This window comes from Panicum hallii, chromosome 2 (assembly GCF_002211085.1).
Source record: "Panicum hallii strain FIL2 chromosome 2, PHallii_v3.1, whole genome shotgun sequence".
In the NCBI taxonomy this organism is placed as follows: Eukaryota; Viridiplantae; Streptophyta; class Magnoliopsida; order Poales; family Poaceae; genus Panicum; species Panicum hallii.
In genome coordinates, this window is record NC_038043.1 from 48132290 (window position 1) to 48154739 (window position 22450).

Genomic DNA, 22450 nt, shown 5'->3' on the forward strand with positions numbered 1-22450 from the left:
AGGCCGGCCGGGGCGCGGCTGGCGTGCTCCTGCTGCGCTCGGCGACGCTCCGCCGTGGTCCGGCCGGCCGGCCGCGGGCGGCTCCATTTATTGTTCGCTGCTCTGAACGCGAGCTGCCGATCCACCTCATTCTCGAGTCAGAGGGAACCGGTGTACGGCGCCTCTGTTCTCGGCCTGCGGGCCGCGAGCAAAACAAGCGCAAGCGACAGGGCGAACCGGTTCAGGGCTCCTGGAGCTCGTGTGGGATCAGGCTCTGTCCGGGCGGCGCCTTGCGACGCGGCGGCGTCTGAAGCTCTGATCTCATCATCTCCCCTGCCGCACCGAGGCTGCTGCGGCTCGGCGGTGGACGGTGGTGGAGGCCCAGGGGGTGTGCTCGCTCACGTCCCCGCCCGCGCACGGCTAGGCGGATGCCGAGGCCGGCGTGCTTGCGCCACCGAGAGAGCAGCTGCCGGCGCGAGCGCGTACGGCGCCGCGCCAGCACCCGCTGCGATACGGCTGGCTTCTGAACGGACATGTGCTGATGCGAACGTTACCTCTATGTTCCGCACTCGTACGACCGCTTCGGAAGCTCTCCAGGCCAATCAATGTCCACGACAAATTATACGGTGTGCTAGAAATATTGTAATACTAAGACTTCGGCAAAGTAACAAGCCTATTCCGGGGAGCAGTTGCAATCTTTTGGTGGCATTTCATCTAAACTCATGTGCGTGCTACCATCAAACTTCGAAACGACCAGGACGTGGCATTTTATAAGTTCCCAGGAGTAGTAAACCTGGCGTTCGCATGGTCAAGATGCTCCAGGCAGCCGCCTGCTGGTGGCGCGTCACTCGCATCTTTGCCGTGTGCAGCAGCGGCAGTAGCAGCACGACCAGGATTTTACTCGAGGCGCCAGGCACGCCGCGGTCTTTTTTACCGCCCCCACCCACAAGTGGTGCGCGGGGCGATAGAAGGGAAAGGCTTCCGGCTGGGGCGAGGGAAAAAGTTTGGAACAGGATCCCGATGCCGCCGCGCTGCCGTGCCTGCTGCGCTGAGAAAGTCCGGGCCCCAATAATGAAGCGAAGCCGGAAGCGGCCGGCCTGCCCTGCCGCCTGCGCGCCGCAGCAAGCATACCCCCGCCTCGAGCCGTGCGCCGCTGTTACTCGCTGTACCCGCGCGCCCGAGCCGAGCCGAGTTGACCCCGCGCGACGGCAGCCAGGCCAGCCTCTCCTCCTCCACTTGTTTTCTGTTTCTTTTAACTGTGCCGGCCACGTCCGCCGTGCCTCCCGGGTGGCCGGGGCCCCTCGTGGTCCCGTCCCCCGCCGTACCACCGCGTGAGGGAAGCCGGCGCAGGCGCGCTGCTGCGGCCGCCGCTGATTGCCGCGCGGCGCCCATGTCCCATCCGCTGCCCCGGGCGGGGCGCGCGCGCGGACACGGAGGGAACAGTGGGCAGCGGCGGGCGCGGGGTCCGGGGGGGCCGAGACAGCGCGATCCTTTCCGCGCGTCCGTTGGCCAAGGCCCAGCGCGCGCCGCGCCGCGCGCGCCGATCCCGACGCGTAACGAACTGGTGGCCTGCGCTGCGCTGCGCTGCGACGGGATGGGTGCGGGAGACACGGCCGCGAGGCCGGGCTGCGGCGTGCGGCTGCTGCAGTGGCTGCGCGGCCGGCCTCGGGACGCGTGGCTGGATCTGCGGGCAGGGGTGAGCTGCCTGCCGCACTGTGGGTCTGTGACTTGACTCTGCGCCCGCCCCCGCGGGCTCGCACGCGGGGAGACCGCCGGGAGACCTGGGTTGGGCCGGGCGCGCCAACATTTCTGATTCTTCCGACTGACGCCGCGTGCAGCTGGATTCGAGCATACTGACAAAAGGATTTCAACCTCAAATAGTATTCAGGAACAAAGCTTACGAGATGCTGAAATTTTAAGCAGGTCATGTACACACACACACTCACACTCGCAGAAGGTCCTTCCCAGCTCATTTACTCCGCGCGGACACTCTGCACCGATCGATCGTAGTAAACCCTGTTACGCTGCGCCGTGAACAGTTCCTTTACGAAAGCGGCAGAAAGCATGGCACGGGCACGATTTTATACAACGGGGTACTGTCGGAGCAAAGGATCCTGTCGTCGCCGAGAAGCTGCCGCGGAGAATTGGGGAAACAGCACTGTTTAATCCAGGCCCAGGCCCCGGCACGTTTGTACGTGCTCAGAACACAGCAGCCTCTTGTTCCACCATTTCCATTCTCCTACCCCGGACGCAGCAGGCCTCCCTGTCTCGACGCAAGTGGTACGCGTGATCATTGCTCCTGCATGCGTCGAGCTAGTTTAATCCTTGCTTCATTTGCATGCCAGTCCAGAGGGTTCATGCGTACGTGTGTCGGGGCTAGATTGACAGTACATGCGATACAAGAGAAAAGGCTAACCGCATGCTTACATCTAACGTGACAGTCCTCTCCACAGGCTACCGGTGCCAAACCTACCGGATTATCAGTCACCGGCTGTAAATAGTCGCCGGGAAGATTTCGCTAGCTTTTTGCTGCGAATCTCCGCTCCGATCATTGACCGACGACCAAGTGCGACCTGCGCTTTTGTCTCGAGCATATTGCACAGCCCCCCGCCGGCCGTATCCTGCCTACCTTGTTCTTCCCCAATTCTTCTTCAGATCACCCGGCCGGGAGTCAAGCACTCAAGCAGGTGAAGGTCACGGATGGCAGAGAGAGAGAGAGAGAGAGAGAGGGGGCCGGGGGAGACATACATGCCTGTACTGGCACGTGACAGGGACGCGACGAAGGAATCGACACCTCCTCCATCGGGTTGACACCGAAAGTGCACGGGAAAGCGAGATCATATGCTCCGTGCGGACGCCCGGGCGAGCCGACTAGTCGGCCAGCTCGTCCCGATAACTATGATGATGGTAGTGCTAGCTGCTTGTGTGTGACTCTGTGGGTGGGCTCTACTCTTTTTTTTTTCTTTTTGAAGTTTTGGTGTGTGATCGCTGATCACGACGGGAACCTGTCGCACGTATTGCTCCGTGGTGTCGTCGTTGCCGTGCCGGCTCCTGTTATTGGAGGACCGGTGTTAACCTGAGTGCCCTTTCCGAGCTTCTTTTAGTGCTCAGTGCGCCTCTTTTTGTTGGTAGCTAGCACTGCTAAGTCGTGTGCTTATTATACTATGCAGGAGTAGTACTCATTTCATCATTTCAGGGTGCCTGGATTTTGTTCAACGAGCACGCGCTTTGGGGGGGAAAAAAGGCTTGGGCCCTTTTCCCTTCAGTCCGGGATAGAGTTAGCTAGGCCCGTTAGCGGTGTTGACGGGCGTCACCATGTGTAGGGTACATATATGTGATACTGTATCGCAAGAGCCGAAAGCCCATGGCCCACTTATTCGTTGCGAGTCATTAACAAACGATAGTGGGTGGAAACCGTCTTGGTGGGCACAAAACGGAGCTGAATTCTGGGCTTTCAAGTCTAAAATAAAAAAAATTCTTGTCCCCAAAGAAAGAACAAGCGTTTGCTCATCTCTGCAAGGCTGCCACTTGGACACCTGACAACAAATATACTTGTTGTTATCGAGGGATCTCTGTTGGAATGGGCCGACACACAGAGATCTGCTGATTTTCTTGTATGCACCCCACAAATATACGATACTGTATGATCCGCCAAAACTTTCACAATAAAACTACTTCTGTCAGGAGGAACGACGCTCTGCTGGAATCTATCAATATATATACATATACAGTTCTAATGGTTCTAAATTATTTCTTATGTGCACCCGAAATAAGCCCTACTGTCTGTATTTCGCCAAAGAAAGGCATACTAATAGCGCAGCGCAGGTGTTGCACTTGTCTAGCTGGTTTTACTGTCAGTCATACTTCAGGTCTGACTGCAAAGCAAAGAACATAGAAAATGCACTCTTCCGTTCGATCTTCCATTGCTCAACCAAGCGTAAATTTGAGTTTGATGAAGAACATATCAAACCAAATATTGTGGCTAGACCCTGGACAACAAGAAGTTTACAAAAAATTGGACATCTGAACCATTTCTGAACACCTTTATGTTTCTGACAGTTGATGTTCAGATGCTTTTAGACGGAAACGCCCGTTGAACCACGCCTTTGCTTCTTTGAGAATTCCGCCATTAATTTGAGAACTGCAGAAGACCAAATATATTAGCAAAGCAGCCATTCAGCGTTTAATTTCTGAACCTACTCCTTACAACTGTCATCTGCCTCTGATTGCCGGTACCCTTAATCATTTCTGCACATCTGCTAGCTCCATTGTATTATATCCAAACAAGAAAGAGTTGCAAGAAACCCCACAACGCAAGCAAACAAACCTTTGCAGGCCGAGGTGATTAACAACTCATCTTGATTTCTCCCACCAAACACCATCTTGCATGCGTAACCTCATCAATTAACTACGCGATCTAATCGGCACTAATCATTTTGCATCTCAATCGCATGCGATAACATGCCTGAATAATCCTGATGGACGATCGTCGATCACCTCAGCTTGGTCAGCTTCCAGCTGCGCCTGTCCAGGGGCTCGCTGCTCCCGGTGACGTCGTCCAGGTCCGTCGCCTCCGTCTCGCTGCTCGCGGCCGCCACCGGGACGATCTCCTTGGCCGTCCGCCGCTCGCCGCTGAACCTGAGCATCTCGACCACCTCGGCCATGGCGGGGCGGCTCTCGGCGTCGCTCTGCGCGCACAGCATGGCGGCCTCGACCACGGTGCGGAGCTGCTGCGCGTCGAACCGCCCGGCGAGGCGCGGGTCCGCCAGGCGCTCCCACTTGCGGCGCTCCACCAGCGGCGCCGCCCACTGCACGATCTCGCGCTTGACGCCGCCCGGCAGCTTCTCCAGCGGGCGGCGCGCGCTGACGAGCTCCAGCAGCAGCACGCCGAAGCTGTAGACGTCGCAGCTCTCGGAGACCTTCCCCCACATGGCGTACTCCGGCGCCAGGTACCCCAGCGTGCCCTTCACCCGCGTCGTCAGGTGCGACACGCCGTCAGGGATGAGCTTGGCGAACCCGAAGTCGGCGACCTTGGGCACGAAGTCCGCGTCCAGCAGCACGTTGCTCGCCTTGATGTCCCGGTGTATGATGTGCGGGTTCGCCTCGTGGTGCAAGTACCTGCAGGACACGGATTATGCTTAGCAGGATCACGAGATGGCGTATCGTGACCGTGGCAGGAACCAATGACTCACGCGAGGCCCTCGGCGGCGCCGATGGCGATGGCGACGCGGCGTGCCCAGTCGAGGGGTTGATGCTGCTGGGAGGAAGGGACGCCGCGCTGGGGGTGGAGGTGGGTGAGTAGGCTGTGGTTGGGCATGTAGTCATACACGATGAGTCGCTCGTCGCCGCCGGCGTAGAAACCGCGGAGGCTCAGCAGGTTCTTGTGCCGGACACGGCCGAGGATCTCCACCTCGATGGCGAACTCCATCTCCGCCTTGGCCGTCATCGCCTTCAGCCGCTTCACCGCGATCTGAACACGACATGTACCAACCAAAAACCTTTAAATATTTCTCAGGGTATGATGCGCCGGCCGGCCGGCGGCGGCAACAAACGAACTACGGCATGTAAAACTGGTAACACCGCCATGGACGGATCGTGTGCAAGCACCTCGACGCCCTTGGAGGTGCGGCCCCAGTAGACGGTGCCGAACCCGCCCTCCCCAAGCTTGTTGCTGTCGTTGAAGTTGTTGGTCGCCTGCAGGAGCTCCTTGAGGCTGTAGATCTCCCATGGATACTCCATGCTCCTGTTCTTGGGCGTCCTCGACGGATTCGTTCTTCAATTTCATCCGATCCAGGACAGCGCGCGTCACAAAAAAAGATTCATCAGCTCCATTTATCGCCAAATCAGAGACAAAGTCGTGTGCATGCACGGTAGATCGATGTGCAACTTCGAATATCAAGAATCACGAGATAGGCTAGTAGACACGCACGGTTCTTGATGCCTATATGTGTACCTCCGACGGCCGGCGGGCGCGGCGGCTGGCTCCGGCTCGTCATCGACGGAGACGCAACAGAAGCACCTGTTGATCATCTCCGCGGGCCGATCGAAGGATCACGCGCGTGCGCCGGAGAGGCAGGGCGCGCGACCTGGAACTGGGAGACGAGGAGGAAGACGAGCGATCTTTATGCGGATGTGGATGCAGGTGAGAAACCGAGGCTGGAAGAGGAATGTTTCCAGGGGTGGCTAGCTCGCTAGGTCTAGCCAGTTGTTTGTCTCGCTGGCTACAAAATTGTCCTCGTGCTTGCCTCTCCTTGGAGACTTCACTCCTCTAACAGTGACCTTCCTCTCCTGTTCTGTGAAGACGTGCGTGGTGAAGTCTGGTCTCTAGAAGCCAGAAGAGGCACCTCTTATAACCTCAAAATAGTGGCAGGTGTGCTGGGACTGAAAGATGCGAGTATTTAGGCTCCACTCATAAGCCTGACAGTACAACTACTATCTACTGTTCATCAGAATATCAGATGGATTGCATAGCAGATGACCCGTGCGTGCTAGCGACCAGCGACCAGGTCAGTCAGGCAGTTGAACTCGACACAGCAGTAGCACCACGTCATGATTCATGACAGGGGTCTGTCTGTTTAGACTGCTTCTGAACTTTCCTTGTTCATTTTCACGCGGCTCAGCGCATTTGTCTGATGTATATACTAGCTTTTGAATAAGCCGGCAGTTTTTTTCTTTCCCTGAGCAGACCGAGTGAAGCGATCTAGCGCAGGCAGCAGAACAAAAAAACAAAGGGATGTATACCACTCACCGCACCTAATCTGCTAGTGACTGCTGCCGCTTCTATTTGTTTATGGATGAAGATGTCACTTAGCTTGGTCAATGAAATGGAAATCCATGGAAAGCTCGCAGCGAGACCTGCCAATAAACCACTTGAGCCTAGAGAAAAAGAAAAAGAATCCCCATCTGCAGAATGCAGAGGAAGCAACAGATGTGAGGTTCAGAGCCAAAATTCAGTCTTATTTTGTCAGCTTGCTTGCCTGCTGCTCATCGTCTATTGTCTCTAAGCAGAATGCACATATCTGAGCTCAAGATTCTGGCAGTCAGGCTGCATGAGCAATCTCACTCTATCAATGATTAAACAAGAAGAGAAGATACGACACAGCACAACACATAAAGCAGAAAACAAGCAGCAACTATTATTTGGTTGCCAGATGCCACAAGGAAAGCAGATCCTCTGTTACGTTGCACAGAGAACGTGCTTTAGGTTGTATAGCCATCGTCCGATACGGAGTGGACGACAGAGATCAATGTGGAATAGTAAAATTGTCAAAGCGTTTTCATAAGCATTGCTCCTGGAGTAATATAATGGCAGACACGGCACGCGCACACACACTTACCATCACACCCTTTAAGCAGAATGGACCCTTCACATTTTTACTAGCAATTACTCTCACTATCCTGGCTGGGTGTAAGCAAAAACGAAAAATGGACTGGAAGCGTTGTTTAATGGGAAAGAGAACGGTCTGACAATTGTCTGTCTAAAAGTAAAGAGATCGGCGTCCATGCTTCGGTTGGTACAACGCCGCCGGCTACGACCACTGCGCTTATCAGTTATCATGACCCACTGATCTACTGCACCTCATATTCAGCCGTGGTGACCGGTGATGAGCATAACATGCCAAGGCTTATGCTGCAACTTGCGAGAAATTTGTTCACCTTGCCCATTATTTCTCCAAGGGCCATCCCATGTTGTGAAAGAAACTGACCACAGGACAGACCGAATGGATCCAATGCGTCTAATTGAAAAGGCGATGTCAGGTATAGGCACGCCAATGATAACTTTCGCCGCTTCGACATGATTGGGAAGGGAGGTTTTCTACAATGGCATTCATTTGGAGCTAGCTTCATTGTAGCTGAATCTATTTTATCAGGTTTTGCTAACATGCACATAGGAGATTAAGGTGGGTGAGCAAGTAAAACAATGATGTTGCTGTTCTGATCATCATACTGAACATCTTACTTTGACATAGATAGCGAGCACATCGATTTTGAAGTTATGCAGCTCTGATGTTGCCTAGGAACCATATCAGTTTGCCTCGTGTTTCCAATTGTTTGTCAGAACCAAAGGAACCAGTTTCTCCACTTTCTACCCAGAAAGAGTCTGACTCTGACCATCCTGGCATGAATTCGGAGAAAGATGGACCAGAGCTTCAGGCGGCCGCCTCCGTCACCGGAGAACCCGCGCAATCAGAGCTGCTCGTCGCCGTCTCACTCGGAAGTCGGAACTACCTGTGCGTCCCTACTCTTCGCCGGCAGTCCACAGGCAGGCTGGAACCCGAGCAGCGCAGCGCTCCAGCTCGTGGGAAGCTGGGGTGCAGAGGCTGGAGTAGGTGGGGAAAGGGGCGCTGGATGCGCTGGAGGACGTGCACGTGGACGCGGCGGCGGGCGGCGGGCGGCGAGCTCCACACGACCACGAGGGACGGCTGGCGGCACAGGATGTACCCGGCAACGGATCCTGGGAGCGGTGGCGCTTCGTCGGCGGCACCGGCCTGCTCGGGGTCATGGCGTCCTTCAAAAATCGACGGCGGCGGCTCATGATAGCCCCTAGCAGCTGATCGACGAGACCTCCGGTGGGCGGCGGAGGCGAACTGCCGGCCAGCGGCCGAGCACGAAAGAGAGAGGGGGGAGGGGCTAATCTGTATAAGATAGGGAGCAAAGTGAAAATATTTAGATCGCAACCAGGGGGCATAATAAAAAATATCGGATCGCGGTTACTAATCACGATCCAAACTAGGGGCTATAATGAAAAATACTGGGACAGTATTTTATATTTTACCCTAATTTGGATCGATCCGAATCAGGGGGCAAAATACAAAAATCGTATCCTCCCCTGCCATACGTAGTCCGGCGGCGGCGGACATCGCGTCGAGCGCCGACCGCTGCCGCTCCCTCGCGCACATCACCTACTCGTGCACAGTGTGGGGGCGAAATAGTGGAGGCCGGTGCGTTCTTCTCTGGTGCCGCATGCTGCCTGGCCGCCGGCGGCCCCGTGTACAGCAACGGCGCAGCGTACTGGCTCACGCGTCACATGGTGGCAAGGGCGAGGCTCGTTCGGTTCGATCCGAGCGAAGAGGAGATCGCGTCGGTTGAGCTCCCGCGGTACCACGGCCACCGGAGGCCGCCCTACTGCCGGCTGATGGACGCGGACGCGACGCCGTGCGTGGTCACCGACTCACCTGCCTGAGGCACGACCCGACGTCGGGCGAGCCGTTCGCCGCGTCCGACGACTCCATCGACGACATCGACATGAGGCGCCTCGAGGAGGACGGTGGTTGGGCCCCCCACCCGCGCGGGCTGCGGCTACGCCGGCTGCCACGGCTGCTGCCCCAGCCGTACGCCTTGCGGCGTGGCCACCTGCTGCTGCAGAGGGAGGACGGCGAGCTGTGCGCGCACGGGATCGAGGATGGCGGCGTCGCGAGGATCGTTCGCGCCGGGCAGAAGACGCTGGTCGAAGGCTCATCTCGCGACTCGCGGCGGCCCGCGGCGCGTCGACACGAAGGAGCCGCCTGACGCAGTCTGGCCGTGCGGCGGAGGCGAGAACCGGCCGGCACGGGTGAAGACGGAGACGGTCGCCCCGATCATGGGCATCCTGGCGCTGTCGTCGTGCCGTGACCGGGCTTCAAGCGATGGCGAGAGGTGTGATCGGCGCCGGGAGAGGGCTCAAGCTGCTGACCCCGCACGCGGCAGAAGACGGCTACGCTGTCCGCACGTTCGGCTAGTAGGGGCATCAAGTTGGGCGCGTGGTGGCTGAGGGCCAACGGCGGCCGCACGGGCACATGCACAGCCACGGCTTGAAGGCGCCTTACTTTGCCGGCAGGCATGGCTCGCGCTCCCATGGAGCACCACGCACGCCACGCACGATCTAAGAATCAGAGAAATGGCTACGGATCCAGGACGTTGGCTTCGCACTGGCCGAAACCAGATAGATCGAGTGGAAAGAAACTTAAGCTCAATTTAATAACTTTAGATTTAATAATCTTAAAGTGAAGTGATTAAAGTGAAGTGAAGTGAGAAGAAGAACAGGCCGGACAAGGAGGAGACGGTAGTTTATATTTATTCTATTAGTAGGATTAAATACTACAAGAAGATCCCTACGATTTTCAAAGGAGTTCCTGGAGCTTGGAACTATCAAAGGAGTTCCTGGAGCTTGGAGCTTAACTCCTAGATGCTTGGAACTAGAAAACCTGGAGCTTGGAGCTTACCCCCTAGATGCTCCAACTAAGTCCCCCCTAGATGCTCCAACTAAATCCCTACACCTTACAGACAAACTTTTAGACCCCTAACTTAGCCTCTTTTGCACGTAGAGATCCTAGCCTTAAGTGATGGCCTAAAGCGCACCCTAAACACACCCTAAACACAGGAATCATCCTCAGCAGGGAACTGCTTTTCATAAGACAGAAGAGAAATAGTTCAGTATCAGTTAATCCATTTGATTCATGCCTTTGGCTTGTACTTCAGATCATCTGGTACATAACGCAATGCAATTGCGACAACACTCAATTCTCCTCAAAATGAGCACGCAACACCAACCCCACGCGCACATCTTAACAGCTTCTCTTCCGATGATTCTGATGGCCAAACAAAATGCACATATAATTGAATTAAAAAACCGCTAGCTATATACATCACTCCTGAGAACATCCATCAGCGAATTTTCAGTGGGAGGGAAGGCAATCAATAGCTCCAGGTAATACTGTTTCGCTGAATAAAAGTACGGTACCGCAAGGACATGGGAGTAAACACTTCTGTCCAGCTGGCTCCTCTCCGTCAGTTTTTCTTCAGTCTTCACGTCTATCTACTCACTCAAGTTGCATCCACGGAGATAAGGGTGATCATACTTGATATACTTGGTCCAGTATGGTCGGTATTTGGTCATTGCCAGCTCCAACCATGGCTTCATGTTCCCATTGTAATGAACAACAGCAGCACCGTCTATCTCCGAACGGTCTATGCTTGGGTTGTATCCTAATCCAAGAACGTGCCAGGACTTATCCAGGGGATGCGTCAATTTGTAGAAGGTCAGGAGGCCAGGCGGAAGTGTCCCAAGCTTCCAAAGAACTCTGTCTTCATTCTGGAAGAACAGAACAGCAAGAGGATCATGTGAGATACCATGAGTGCAAACTAAGAATATAGGGTTTTGAAAAACAGCATCCATCTGTATACCAATGCAACTCAGTAAGAGTAGAAATCTCACCATGGTTTGCCATTTGTGGTAGATCCCAGTAATATCTTTCTTCTTCCACTCCTTCAGATCAAAGATGTTCATCCCATAAGCCCAGCCACATGCATTTGGATCAAAGTTCCGAGCAATATGTGGATTTGAAAAATTAAGGTACTTGTCAAAACGGTGGAAACTCTCCCCACAGGTCTCCACAGCACCATTGACCTTTCCATCAAGATCAACATCCCACAATCCTGTCAAATCTTTCTGCACGACTATGTCATCATCGAGGAAAAGTATCTTATCCAACTTTGGATAGACCTCCGGGAGATAAAACCTCAAGTGGTTCAGCATAGAGAGGTACTTGGGGTTCCGATACTTTAGGTTTGAAGAACCTGCTGAGAGAGTGGTGGGGCGATCAGCTTTGAAATAGTACTCTTTCATGGAAGCAGACTCAAGTTGCCGCAGCACAGGACAGTACGATGAGTTCAACCACTTAAATTCATCCACATTCTCAACATGGATGGTGGCCTTGCCCGGGGGGTTCAGCAGAAACCACATGTTCATGGCTCCAAAGTTTAACTTATCAGTCACAAGATGGAATACATGTTTCTCTGGTTCCTGAAACAGTCATTCCAAGCAATCACTGTTAGAAACCACCAATGTAATTGTAGTGGCGGTACAATTGAACAAAAGGACATGCAAATTACCTTGGCATTCATGATGGTCGAGTTCACAACAACAGAAGCTGCCAAGACGTTGTCTGAGAAAAGTGCATAGTGGTAGAGACTTGGATTTTCTAAATTCTCACTCCTTGGGAATTTCCGTTTCTCCAGGGGGAGGAGATAGTAATCAATTGTCAGTCGCAAAGACAAGCAGTGAATGCTATTTGGAATTGTCTTTGCAGCCAACTGGCTAAGAAATGTACTCTGCTTCTTCAAGCTCCTGACCTGTTCATCAGCTGACTGAAGCATAGCCCTTAGTCTCTGAGTTATCGCTCTGCAATCATACACTTCTTCTCTAGCCTTTGATAAAACTTGACCCATTGCTCTGATTTTCTCAGGAGCGCTGTAAAGTAGATGATTTGTGTTACAAGAAAGCGAAGTAAGAAAATCTTTTTCTAGAATAAGGAAAGAAGTGAAACAGATTCACACCTGTGATGCAGGTCAGCATCAGCAGCAGCCTCTCCAACAGCCCGCTGGCTTTCCTTGATTCGGGTCTGCAGTTCTTGAAATAGACCACTCTTGTTCTTTGACTTAGCAAGCGCAGAATAGACACGAGCCATAATAATTTGGTCCCTTATCAACCTAACTGTAGTGTCTGAATTCTCATTCTCATTCTCTTTCCTCCATATGCTATATTTTCCAAGCACAGCAGAATCGACCGCCTTTGATCGCTCAATAGCGGCATTCTCCAGCTTAACACGCGCTTCATCATCTTTATGCAGCAAATCCATTGCTCTCTTCTCGCGTCTCTTCTCCCTTAGTTTCTACAGTATCCAGGCAAGTAAAAAGGACGTGAGAAATGCTTATCAACAGAGACCAGAAGAAGGCAATATGTATACAAGGTTAGTACTGTTACCCTTCGAGCTATTTTTACTGCTGTGTCAACTTGATGTTCATCTGCATTGAAAAATACTTTATTTCCTGGTGTACCTAATCAGAAGATGGAAATAGCTTCTGAAATTCATGTTTATATTTGTACCTGGATCTTTGGGTGATTTATTTGTTGGTAAATCATGTTCTGCAGCACTGTTTTCAGCTTTAGCCTTGTCATTGACATAAATGCCCTTTTCAGTGACTAGATCATCAGTTTTCCATGAGGGAGATTCATGATTCCTAAAAAAGTTGAGACTCAATGTGCCTACTTCTTGTTGATTAGCAGCTATAGCATCAATCACCTGAAGACCAAAAAAAGTGCAAATACAAAGAAATTGAGGACAGGTAAAAAAGATAAATGGCTGTTTCATATGCGACCAACAGGATGATGGATAATTACACGAACATGCAATAAATAGACTGCAACAGTACAACCAATATCATGAAAATTATTTTCTATAACAGAAAATTACAGAGACAGGGAAACAACATTAGTTGCTGAGAATGAGATAAAAAAAGAGAGAGGATAACTGGCTATAATGCTATGGTTTATGCACCTCATTCTGACATGGGTCATCCATTGACACTACACATAGTTTGGTGCATAAGCTACATGCACATCATTTAAAAGTAGAAACATCTGGACTTAGTATTAAGTAATACAGGATAAGTCAACATCCAAGGAAAATCGACCTAAGGAGCATGTGTGACAATGTAATATAAAAGAAGTATAGAAACAGAAAAATATCAGAAAAACATTGCACCACTGGTTGCAAGATGTTCTGACCTCCTTTGGCAAAATAGATTTTAGATTCGCCATTGCCACTGCTTCCTGCAAGGGAATTCATAAAGTGAAATGAATCCTCAAAAACTAGGATAGTGAAGCAATTGCATCCCTTTCGAGTTTGATAAGTACCTGATCGCCATTCCTAACCTTGGGATCTGCAGGTAAACAAAAGATGCCATCACTTATCTATCTCAACTAAAACAGTGAATTCAAACAGTACGGTATTCTCACTGCTAACAATGACATAATGTGGATTGTGGAATCATATATAATGTTCTTATATCAACAATATTTCATCTCAGCCAATGATAATGCCCAGCATGCTTATGACCACCCACTATACAGTTCTGTTTGCACCCAAATGTGTATAGTTTTGTTAGAGCACAATCACGTTATATGAATGCACTTCAATTTCTACAGTGGCAGCCTACTGTCACCCACTTCATACATCAAACCTAGCGACAGCAAAGTGTAACTTCGGAGTGCTAGAGGATAACATTCCTAAAATTGCTAGGGTCACATTGCCCTTTTATACAGAGCACCATGCTCAAATTTTGCATGGAAACAGACAAGGCAAGCAACAGTACAACTGGTACTAAAATGATAAATCCCTAAATCACTCAAAACTACACAGATGATGGCATTCTCCAACTAAACCGCGTCGAACTACTGCTAGAAATCACATCAATCCCACAATATACAAGAATTCAACCGACATCCACCCAATCTAGGTGCTCATCGCGCAACAATAGCCCGAAATTAACAATTCAGGGCACCAACGTCAGGGGACAGGGGCACAGGGAACTAGGGAAGGGAGGCGAATCGGACCGGAGGCGACGTGGACGTGGCCGCGGCCTCCATTGCGCACGACGAAGAAGAGCGAAGGCGCGACCACGAAGAGGAACACGAGGACCACCACGGGGGGCAGCACGCCGGAGCCGGAGGCGGCGCGCCTCCCCCCTCCGCCCCCGCCGGCGGTGGAGTAGGGGAGCCGCTGCTTCGGGGTCGGCATCGGCTGCGCGGCGGTGCCAGCGCGGATCCGGATCCGATCCGATCCGCCGGCGGCGGGCGGGGGCTCCCCGGAGGGGCGGGGCGCGTGCGCTCGCTTCGCTTCCTTGGGAGAGTGGGGAGCGGTGTGCAGAGGCGAGGAAGCCAGGAACGTAACGGAAAGCACCCGATGCTGAATCCTCGAGGCCGCGGCGTTTAATGCCCAGTAGGCTTTGATCGGGCCGGTATGTGGGCCTTATGGGCCTTGTGAGTTGCGTGTGCCTTGGCCTTGCATGTTCAGAATCTCCAGCTTTGACTACTCTCTCGCTATCAAAAAGAAAAACACCCTCTCCCAAAAATTAACATCATGCAAACCCTCACATGCCCTGTCTCGGTTTCATCTATCAGTCAATCGTCAGAAGTGGGCATAAACACATCCCCGATGAGAAGATAGATGACAGTGTAGTAGGAATACTGGCCACTTGATGACTGCACGCGTTGTGCTTTGTACACTGTAGTCTTTCTTTATTTCTTTATATCTTTGGTTCTATTTTTCTTTCGTCGGGCATGGCGGGGTTCCGGTGATTCCCTGCTCCGATGCAGAGCACGTACGCACCAATCAAGCGAATCGACGGCTCCCGACAGAGTTGCCGATTCCAGCAATGACGCGATCAGGCAAAGGCAAGACCATGACGATCTACCGCCCAAAACCGCCTTGCAACATGGAGCCGGCACGCAGACGCGAAAGCTACCGGTTAGTACTCCAGAGCCCAGACTCCTGCCACGGGCTCGCCGGTGTCGGTGTCCATTTCCTGTACACTCGATAATCACCAAACTCGCAACGACTTCTCCTCCCGGTTCCAGACTTGAGACGCATCTTCACACCTCCTGACAGCGACATTACCCATGACGGTCGCATAAAAATCATTTAATCAGTCCCATTTACATGCTTTTTTTTATTATTTCACTACACAAATCTAGTGGGGTTCCAGTCCAAGAGCTGATTGGTTGTACAGTACAGATGAAACTTGCCTGCCGGCTCTTGATCCTTCCATCTTTGCAGCTGCAGCCTGCAGCAGCATGCGCATTCTTGGCAAGTCTTGCCATCCAGATCAAGCGTTCTACTACTAGCTAGTATGTACAAGGCACCACCATGTTCACGAGTTCATCCCCTGACCTCAACCAAGCTAAGTCTAGAGACGAAGAGCTTTGCGGAAGTAGAGCTGAGCTAAGGCTACCAATTAAAGAATAGGCGCTAGTCTAGCTACGGCTTACATTCGCGGCCTCACTGCTGCTGGGCCTGCCCGGCGGCGGGGGCGTCGGCGGCCATGTCGTGCTCGTTCGGCCAGGGGATGAGGCTGTGCGGCGGGAAGCAGCAGTCGCACTGCTGGGGGCACCGGTGCGGCCACTCGCCCACGGGCATCATCGTCGTCGCCTGGCCCGCCTCGGCGGCGGGGGAGCCGTCGTCCCCGGCGGGCGCGGCGGCGTCGCGTAGCGGGCCCCAGCACTCGACGCGGTTGAAGCGCGGCAGGTTGGAGTGGAAGTAGACCCACACCGTGGCCTCCTCCAGCTCCGGGTGCCGGCTGAACAGGTTGCCGTCGCCGTGCACGAACGCCTTCAGGACCTGCAGCGCGGCAGAGATCAGCCGCCCACATCCACGAACACTTCAGTCTGACTGACCGACGGGATGTTAAAATTAGTTAAACCCAAAAAATTATGTTCCGACGTGGGGTCTCGCTCGCCAGGCGGTGGTGCCCTTTGAATTATTGGCGAGCCAAACGAATATGGTCAAGCCGAGGAATAATAGAACGGGGGGCACAGAGTGTGTGGGCAGTAGGCGGGACACGTCGCAGCGTACCACGGGGAGCTCCTTGCGGAAGATGTAGTAGCGGAGGCCGGCGATGAGGTCTAGCAGGAAGTGGCCGCCGGAGATGTGGCAGTGGACGTGCAGCGACATCCGGCCGCGCACCTTCTTCCACTCCGCCACCACCTCGTCGCGCTGCAGCCGGTTGTACCACCCCTGCAGCTGCGCGCGGTTGATGGTGTGGGAGACGGCCAGCGTCAGGCTCGCTGTCACGTCGCTGTGCGTCAGCGTGTACGTCCGCGGCAGCACCGGCGGCTGCTTCCCCTGGCCCTGCTGCCTGCCGCTCTCCTCGTCCACGCCCAGGAACAGCACCTTCAGCTTCGACGCCTCGAAGATCGCCGGCCCGAACAGCCTCGCCGTCTATACATATACGAGGAATAGAACATCCCCTGGCGACTCATCAGCTCAAAGACGCCCCAAAACAAAATTGAATTTCCTATCAAGGGGATCGATCGGGGGAATCGAGGGGATCACCACGTACCGGCACGACGTATCGCCTCCGCCGCGCGTCCCGGGGCCGCCGCCGGAACACGACCACGGCGCCGTGCTGCTTCTGCTGCTTCAGCTGGGAGATCGGGAGCAGGGACATGGTAGAGGCAGAAGTGGCCGCCGCCATGTTTGCTCGATTGCTCTCGCTCTCTTCACCGGCGCACCAGAAAGCAGCAGGCGAATCGGGACCAATAAGAAGAGCTGCCTACTCTGCGCAGAATCTGGATCGAGCTCCCCCGGCGAGGAAGGAATCTTGCACGCCTCTCTGCCGGGTCCCGGTGGATGACCAGATTTGGAAGCTCGGTACGCAAGTGTGTATGGCGTCTGGCAGTCGCAGCGAGCTCGTCCGGTCGCGCTTCTGGTTGTCTAGCTCGCGATTGGCTTCCTGGACCGTAGGGAGTCGTTATATGAGTAGGGTGTGACAGGTAGGGGAAGAAGAAGAAAAAGGAGGCGCGGCTCGGCAGCAGCGCCGGCCGAGTAGGTGGCGGTGGAGTGAGGGGTCGGGAAACGTCGCGGTTGTGTGCGCGGGCGGCCAAGCTCTCTTCCGTCCGTCTCCTCTGTTCTCGGCGCGGATTCGAGCTGATGCGTGTGGGAGTGGGAAGAAGAAATAGCGGTCGCCCGTGGAGGCGGGAGGCTTCCGTGGCCGCTCCCCTGCGTTGCAGGTGTCGCGTGCTCAGTGGTGCGGTGAGGTTTCAGAATTCATCTCAGCCGTGTGGTCGTCGGGTAACTTTCACTTTCTATTCAAGTTTAACTTTAACCGTGGCGAGCTAATGATGGCTGGTGAATCTCACTTATCAGGCACGTGACGGGTCACTCAAGAACTGTAAAAATCAACACCAGCAGATGGCGTATGGTTTTCGGTAGGCTGTGTATTAAGTTGCGTGCTTTGACTCTCTCACTTGGTAACGCGATGTGAAAACGAGCTTACCAAATCTAGACAAGTGCCAGAATAAAACAATGACCTCGACCGATCAAGTGTTTTGAAAAATGGAAGCACTCCAATTATAGGCAAGAGGATACGGTGTATGACTTCAGCAACAAGGATTTGGATCTTTTTAGGAGAAAAGAGCGCTTTCTATTACTCGGAACCAAGGATACACTCCTGAGCAATAACTTGCTCTCCACAAATTGGCGCCGTGAACCTCTAAACCGCGGAGTGTGCGGTTCGCTTCGCCAACTGTGCAAGCTCATGTGCCGCACGATTTCGCTCTCTTCTCACGTGAACACTCGTCCACTCTGGAAGCCTACTGCCTGCTTCCCTTCCAGCACGAACTTCAGCGGTGCTCCTTGGAAATTGCCTTGTTGGAGCAGCCCCACCACGTAGCTGCAGCGCAGTCAGATTCCAAGATCACCTTGTTTTTTCGACACGGGCTCCACCCCATTTCCATTTCAACAAACGGAAATACCAAGAGTACGTTACATTGTAGCGCTTAAGATAGCAGACAAGCTAGAAGAAGAACGGGGGAGGGGGGGAAGAAGCGAGCACCTAGTCTGATTCAGGCTAGACCACTCAACAAAGGATTGACCCAGGATTCCCAGGTCACAGCCCCCTACAGCATTACAGACAAAGTTCAAGTAGACTAAGTAGAAGACAAAAGAGCAAGATCATCTTGTTCGGGCACCACTCAGCAGTTAATCAGTTAATAGCTGCATATATTCCTACTTTTAAATATTTGTGAATTTAATAGTTGTATATATTCCTAGGTGCAGAGTTCGAAAATGTTCTTCCCTTCCCTTCATTTAAGAAAACTCTCCACATCTAGCAAGGACTCAAAGGTCGTTGGCGGCAGGTAAACCAAAGGTTGTGAATAACGCGAATGAAGGGTAAGGAGGTGGCCACACCAATTTGCGAGAGATGAAAGATCTATGGCTAGATAGTGCTATGGTAGTGGCATCATGGTTCGACAGGTTAGCACGATGATGAACAGAGCTAGCGGGGATGAGGAAGACTAATAGGATAGGGTGAGCGAACAAGTGAAAATGTTATTAGAGTTCAGGAAGGAAATTGCTGATAAAGACACCGACACAAGCTCAAACTGGCGAATACTGCGTGGGCGGGTGGGGGGTGGGGTCAGACAGCTACATGAAGAACAAAATAGACCTATTTCGAAGTCTACTAACATACCTAAAATTCCTATATGTAAAGGCTTTGCTGAAACGAAAAGGACTCCCTCTTTTGTTTTTTTTTTCTTTTTGACCTCACAATTTCATCATCAGGATCCTAACTGGTCAGAGTAGGGCGTATCAAGATATTTTTCAGGAAAGTTAACGCTCCACGCACGGGTCCGGTGTTACGTGGTGTGAGGATGCAGTTCGCTGTTACATGTTGCTTTGGCAGTCTCGGTACTGAGTACCGTCATAGCTTGGAACTTGGATTGATGCGTTGCGTGCACTACTGCTAGTTCGCATAGAGTGCAAGCAAAGCGGTGGAATCTCCGTGCCATGTCCGGCTCAAGAAGGAACATTCATCGCACTAACCCCGGTGCACAACCGGTCATCACATTGCCAACTTGGAAGACAAAATTCATTCGGGGAGCCTACTACTGTGGATAGACGATGATGATGATCTGTGCAAGGTGAGCTGCAAAACTTTATCCACTTTATTTCTTTGCTCGTAAAAGAAGAGGCAGGGGCATGGCAACCTCTCGTCTTTTTTTTTTATTGAATCCAACGAATAGAAAAGGAAGATGCATCGTCTTTGTTTTTCCTTTTTGTCTCGTCTGTCTCTCGCCTCCTTTCAGGCCGAGAGATGAGTCGAAGGAAACGTGGTGAGCGAGGAACTCTGTACGAGATTCAGCGTGAGCACGTGTTCTGCTCGTATTTCGCCAGGCCGCCGGAAGAAAGCACGGAACCCCCTCGCTTCCGCCGCCCGCGGCCGGTAGCGGCTGCCCGGCCCCGCCGCCGCCGGCCGTCGGTGTCGGGGAAGAAGAATCCAAAGCCGGGCGCGGACCACGCGGTGCAAATCCTCGCGAGGCCGGGCGTTCCGGGAAGCGGTGGTCACGTGTCAAGCCGGGCCTGCAGCGTGCGTGTTCGCCATGCTTACAAGGCACGTCGACCGACCCTAGCCGTGGCGTGGCGTATCGATCGGTGATGGCTCCTTCCGTGGCGGGCTTTGCGAGTGAGAGATGTTGGTCCACGTACGCACGTCTGGTGACCAGGAGCGCCGAGCGCGGCACGATGCCCCGGCCGCCGGTGGCGGCGGCGACCCAGCTCCTCCGCCGAGCAAGATCGACGGCGACACGTTGCGCGCACGTAGACGCTCTCGTCCCCGCCTGCGCGTGCGGCGTGTAGAGTCCTCGGTGTTTCCCAAGCCGCGCCGCAGCAGTCGTGTAGTTGGCCGCCTTCCGGGTACTTCCAGGCTCGCCGTCGCGGTCCACGGGCGGCGGCAACGCCCCGACGAGTACTAGGGGCCATGAAAATTTCCGTGGTGTCTGCACGACCTTTGTGAACGAGTTTGGACTCCGGACAGGATCACCTGCCAGCATCCTGTTTTCCGAGGGTTTCATGTACTCTACTCCAAAAGGAACAGTTTTCTCGAGACAATCTTCCCCTCATCATAAAGTATAGGACCACGTTTTTGCTTTGGTGCGAGTGGGCCTCAATGTCAACAGGTATCGACATATATATAGGACCATGCAAATGCAAAATATTCCCTTTTCTTCTATCAGCGTCCTAGAGTTCGCATTTCTTTTTCTTTTCTGAAATGTTGCAGACTACCCAACAATCGATACTTCCTAGCAGGTGCTTATATGAGTTTGTGTGCGTATCTTCATAGTTATGAAGTGTGCGTACACGTATATTCAGTAACACATATTTTTAGAAAACAGAAAATTCTCTGCTTTTATAGACCTTAAATTTTGTAGATACAATAGTTTTGTTTGCAGACCTTGTAAACTGCAGACTCTGAATGAATAGTCTAACAGAAAGAACTGGGCCTGAATTCCCAGCTCCCAGAGGCGAGTGGGCCTTTGTTCGGTCGGCAATATGGACAGACATATAACAATGGGCCTGATTACTTCTAATTTGTTCGTCGTGAGGTGACAGGTAGTCTGGTACGTAGATAGTCACGTAGAGCATGGTTGTATTGGTGCACGGGGTAATCAGTGTGCAAACTTCCTCCAAAATGTCTACTTCTAAACAAATCTTTTCATGGTTTCAGCATATAAATTTTGCCTATTTTAAAAAAAGAAAAATCCGATTTACTATAGCAAAAATTCGACTTCCAATCTTAAACTACAAAACCAGATAAGAGGGGCCATCCAACTGTTGAAACCGAACAAATTTGGCCCTTAGGGTGGTTTTAAAGATAGTTTTATATTATTTTTAAAATAAAAAATTCTAATTAGATCTAAAAAATTAAAACTAATTTATTTTAAATAAAAAAATATGAAACTAGTACCAAAATTTTCTAAAAATATAACATATCTATTATTGCTCTATTTGAATCTTATTCATTCAAAAATAATAGGTATAACTATAAGCAACCAAATACTATGAACATAAAAAAAAATTAGATCCGAATAAATGCCAATAGATAGGTTACATTTTTAGGAAAAAATTGATACTCATTTAGTATTTTTTGGATTTGAATGAATTAATTATGAATTTTTAGTTTAAATTTGAATATTTTTAATTTTTATAAAATGAAAAACCAATTTCGAAAGCACCATAAGGGCCAAATTTGTCCAGTTTCGACAGTTAGATGACCTCTTTTATCCAGTTTTATAGTTTAAGATTAAAAATTGGACTTTTACATAGTTCAAGTTCAAGGGTGAACCGGACTTTTGCCTTTTGAAAATAATCGAAAGGGCAAAATTTTAACAGCCCGTATAAACGTATGAATCAGCGTGCATGCATGATCTCCCAAGACGCAGGCATGCTTTCTGCAATTCCTTATTGCCCACCGCCACAACTTTCATGATCTCAACTCAGGCGTCCACGAAACACTGGGGGTACTCGATCAGCGGCACGCCCCCGGCGCCGGCGGCGTCCACGCCGACCCCGGTGGTGACGTCGCAGCGCACGAAGAGGTCGCGCCACCCGGTCCTGAACAGCCCGCTCCGGTACCTGACCCGGCCCAGGATGACGAGCCGGAGCAGCACGCGGCGCGCCGCGCAGTCGCCCGCCAGCGCGCGTACCGTGATCTCCGACACCGGCACGGGCTCAGCTTCCGCGCCGCCGAAGGACGGCGTCAGCGCCAAGTCGGCGCCGCGCTCCTGGACGACCGCGGGGAGCTCCGCGGGCGGCGCCACCGGCTCCCCGCGGTACGTCACGTAGGCGAGGAGGCCGTCGTAGAGCACCGCGGCGCGGTCGCTCGGGTTGTGCAGCAGCAGCGTGAACTGCACCCTCGCCGCGATCGCGTAGGGCGCCGCCGCGGAGGAGGAGGAGGAGGAGTTGCCGGCGCTCTCCAGCTGGTACACGGCGGCCCGGGACACGGAGACCTGCGGCTTCGCCGGGCGGTAGGTCAGGTACACGGCGAGCAACGCGGCGCCCGCGAGGAGGGCGGCGAGAAGGGCTGTGGCGAGGACGCGCGCGCGGCGGCGGGAGCGGTGCATGTCGCAGAGATTATTCTTGGAGGTCTCCAT

General features: G+C 52.7%; 4 protein-coding genes across 12 annotated transcripts; all 4 read right to left on the bottom strand.

The window, feature by feature from the left end:
* Positions 1–3657: 3657 nt before the first annotated feature.
* LOC112881898 (PTI1-like tyrosine-protein kinase At3g15890) lies at positions 3658–7041 on the bottom strand. Of its 4 annotated transcripts, none has more exons than XM_025946815.1 (5): positions 5909–6675; positions 5587–5752; positions 5172–5449; positions 4477–5097; positions 3658–4120 (listed from the first exon to the last, which is right to left on the bottom strand). In XM_025946815.1, the coding sequence occupies exons 1-5, from the start codon at positions 6007–6009 to the stop codon at positions 4024–4026; spliced, it is 1263 nt and encodes a 420-aa protein (XP_025802600.1). In that variant the 5' UTR covers positions 6010–6675; the 3' UTR covers positions 3658–4023. The 4 variants fall into 4 exon arrangements, with proteins under 4 accessions (XP_025802600.1, XP_025802601.1, XP_025802603.1 ...); XM_025946816.1 differs by having other exon boundaries at positions 3659–4120; positions 5933–6672; XM_025946818.1 differs by lacking the exon at positions 5909–6675 and adding an exon at positions 6728–7041 and having other exon boundaries at positions 3660–4120.
* A 188-nt stretch (positions 7042–7229) lies between these two features.
* On the bottom strand, positions 7230–16502 carry LOC112881895 (polygalacturonate 4-alpha-galacturonosyltransferase-like). Of its 5 annotated transcripts, XR_003226546.1 has the most exons (11): positions 14594–14738; positions 14354–14551; positions 13655–13680; positions 13526–13570; positions 12845–13040; positions 12722–12762; positions 12295–12629; positions 11851–12208; positions 11174–11761; positions 10689–11050; positions 7230–7710 (listed from the first exon to the last, which is right to left on the bottom strand). XR_003226546.1 is itself a non-coding variant. In XM_025946810.1 (9 exons), the coding sequence occupies exons 1-9, from the start codon at positions 14535–14537 to the stop codon at positions 10775–10777; spliced, it is 2049 nt and encodes a 682-aa protein (XP_025802595.1). In that variant the 5' UTR covers positions 14538–14680; the 3' UTR covers positions 10386–10774. The 5 variants fall into 5 exon arrangements, 1 of the variants encoding a protein (XP_025802595.1); XR_003226548.1 differs by lacking the exons at positions 14354–14551; positions 14594–14738 and adding an exon at positions 16371–16502; XR_003226547.1 differs by lacking the exons at positions 14354–14551; positions 14594–14738 and adding an exon at positions 15788–15895.
* LOC112881901 (protein STAY-GREEN, chloroplastic-like) lies at positions 14841–17429 on the bottom strand. Of its 2 annotated transcripts, XM_025946823.1 has the most exons (4): positions 16858–17429; positions 16371–16736; positions 15788–16136; positions 14841–15400 (listed from the first exon to the last, which is right to left on the bottom strand). In XM_025946823.1, the coding sequence occupies exons 1-3, from the start codon at positions 16990–16992 to the stop codon at positions 15798–15800; spliced, it is 840 nt and encodes a 279-aa protein (XP_025802608.1). In that variant the 5' UTR covers positions 16993–17429; the 3' UTR covers positions 14841–15400; positions 15788–15797. The 2 variants fall into 2 exon arrangements, with proteins under 2 accessions (XP_025802608.1, XP_025802606.1); XM_025946821.1 differs by lacking the exon at positions 14841–15400 and having other exon boundaries at positions 15413–16136; positions 16858–17428.
* Positions 17430–21793: 4364 nt separating this feature from the next.
* On the bottom strand, positions 21794–22450 carry LOC112881903 (NDR1/HIN1-like protein 12). The gene has a single exon (XM_025946825.1). It carries the CDS (start codon positions 22448–22450, stop codon positions 21794–21796), a length of 657 nt encoding a protein of 218 aa, XP_025802610.1.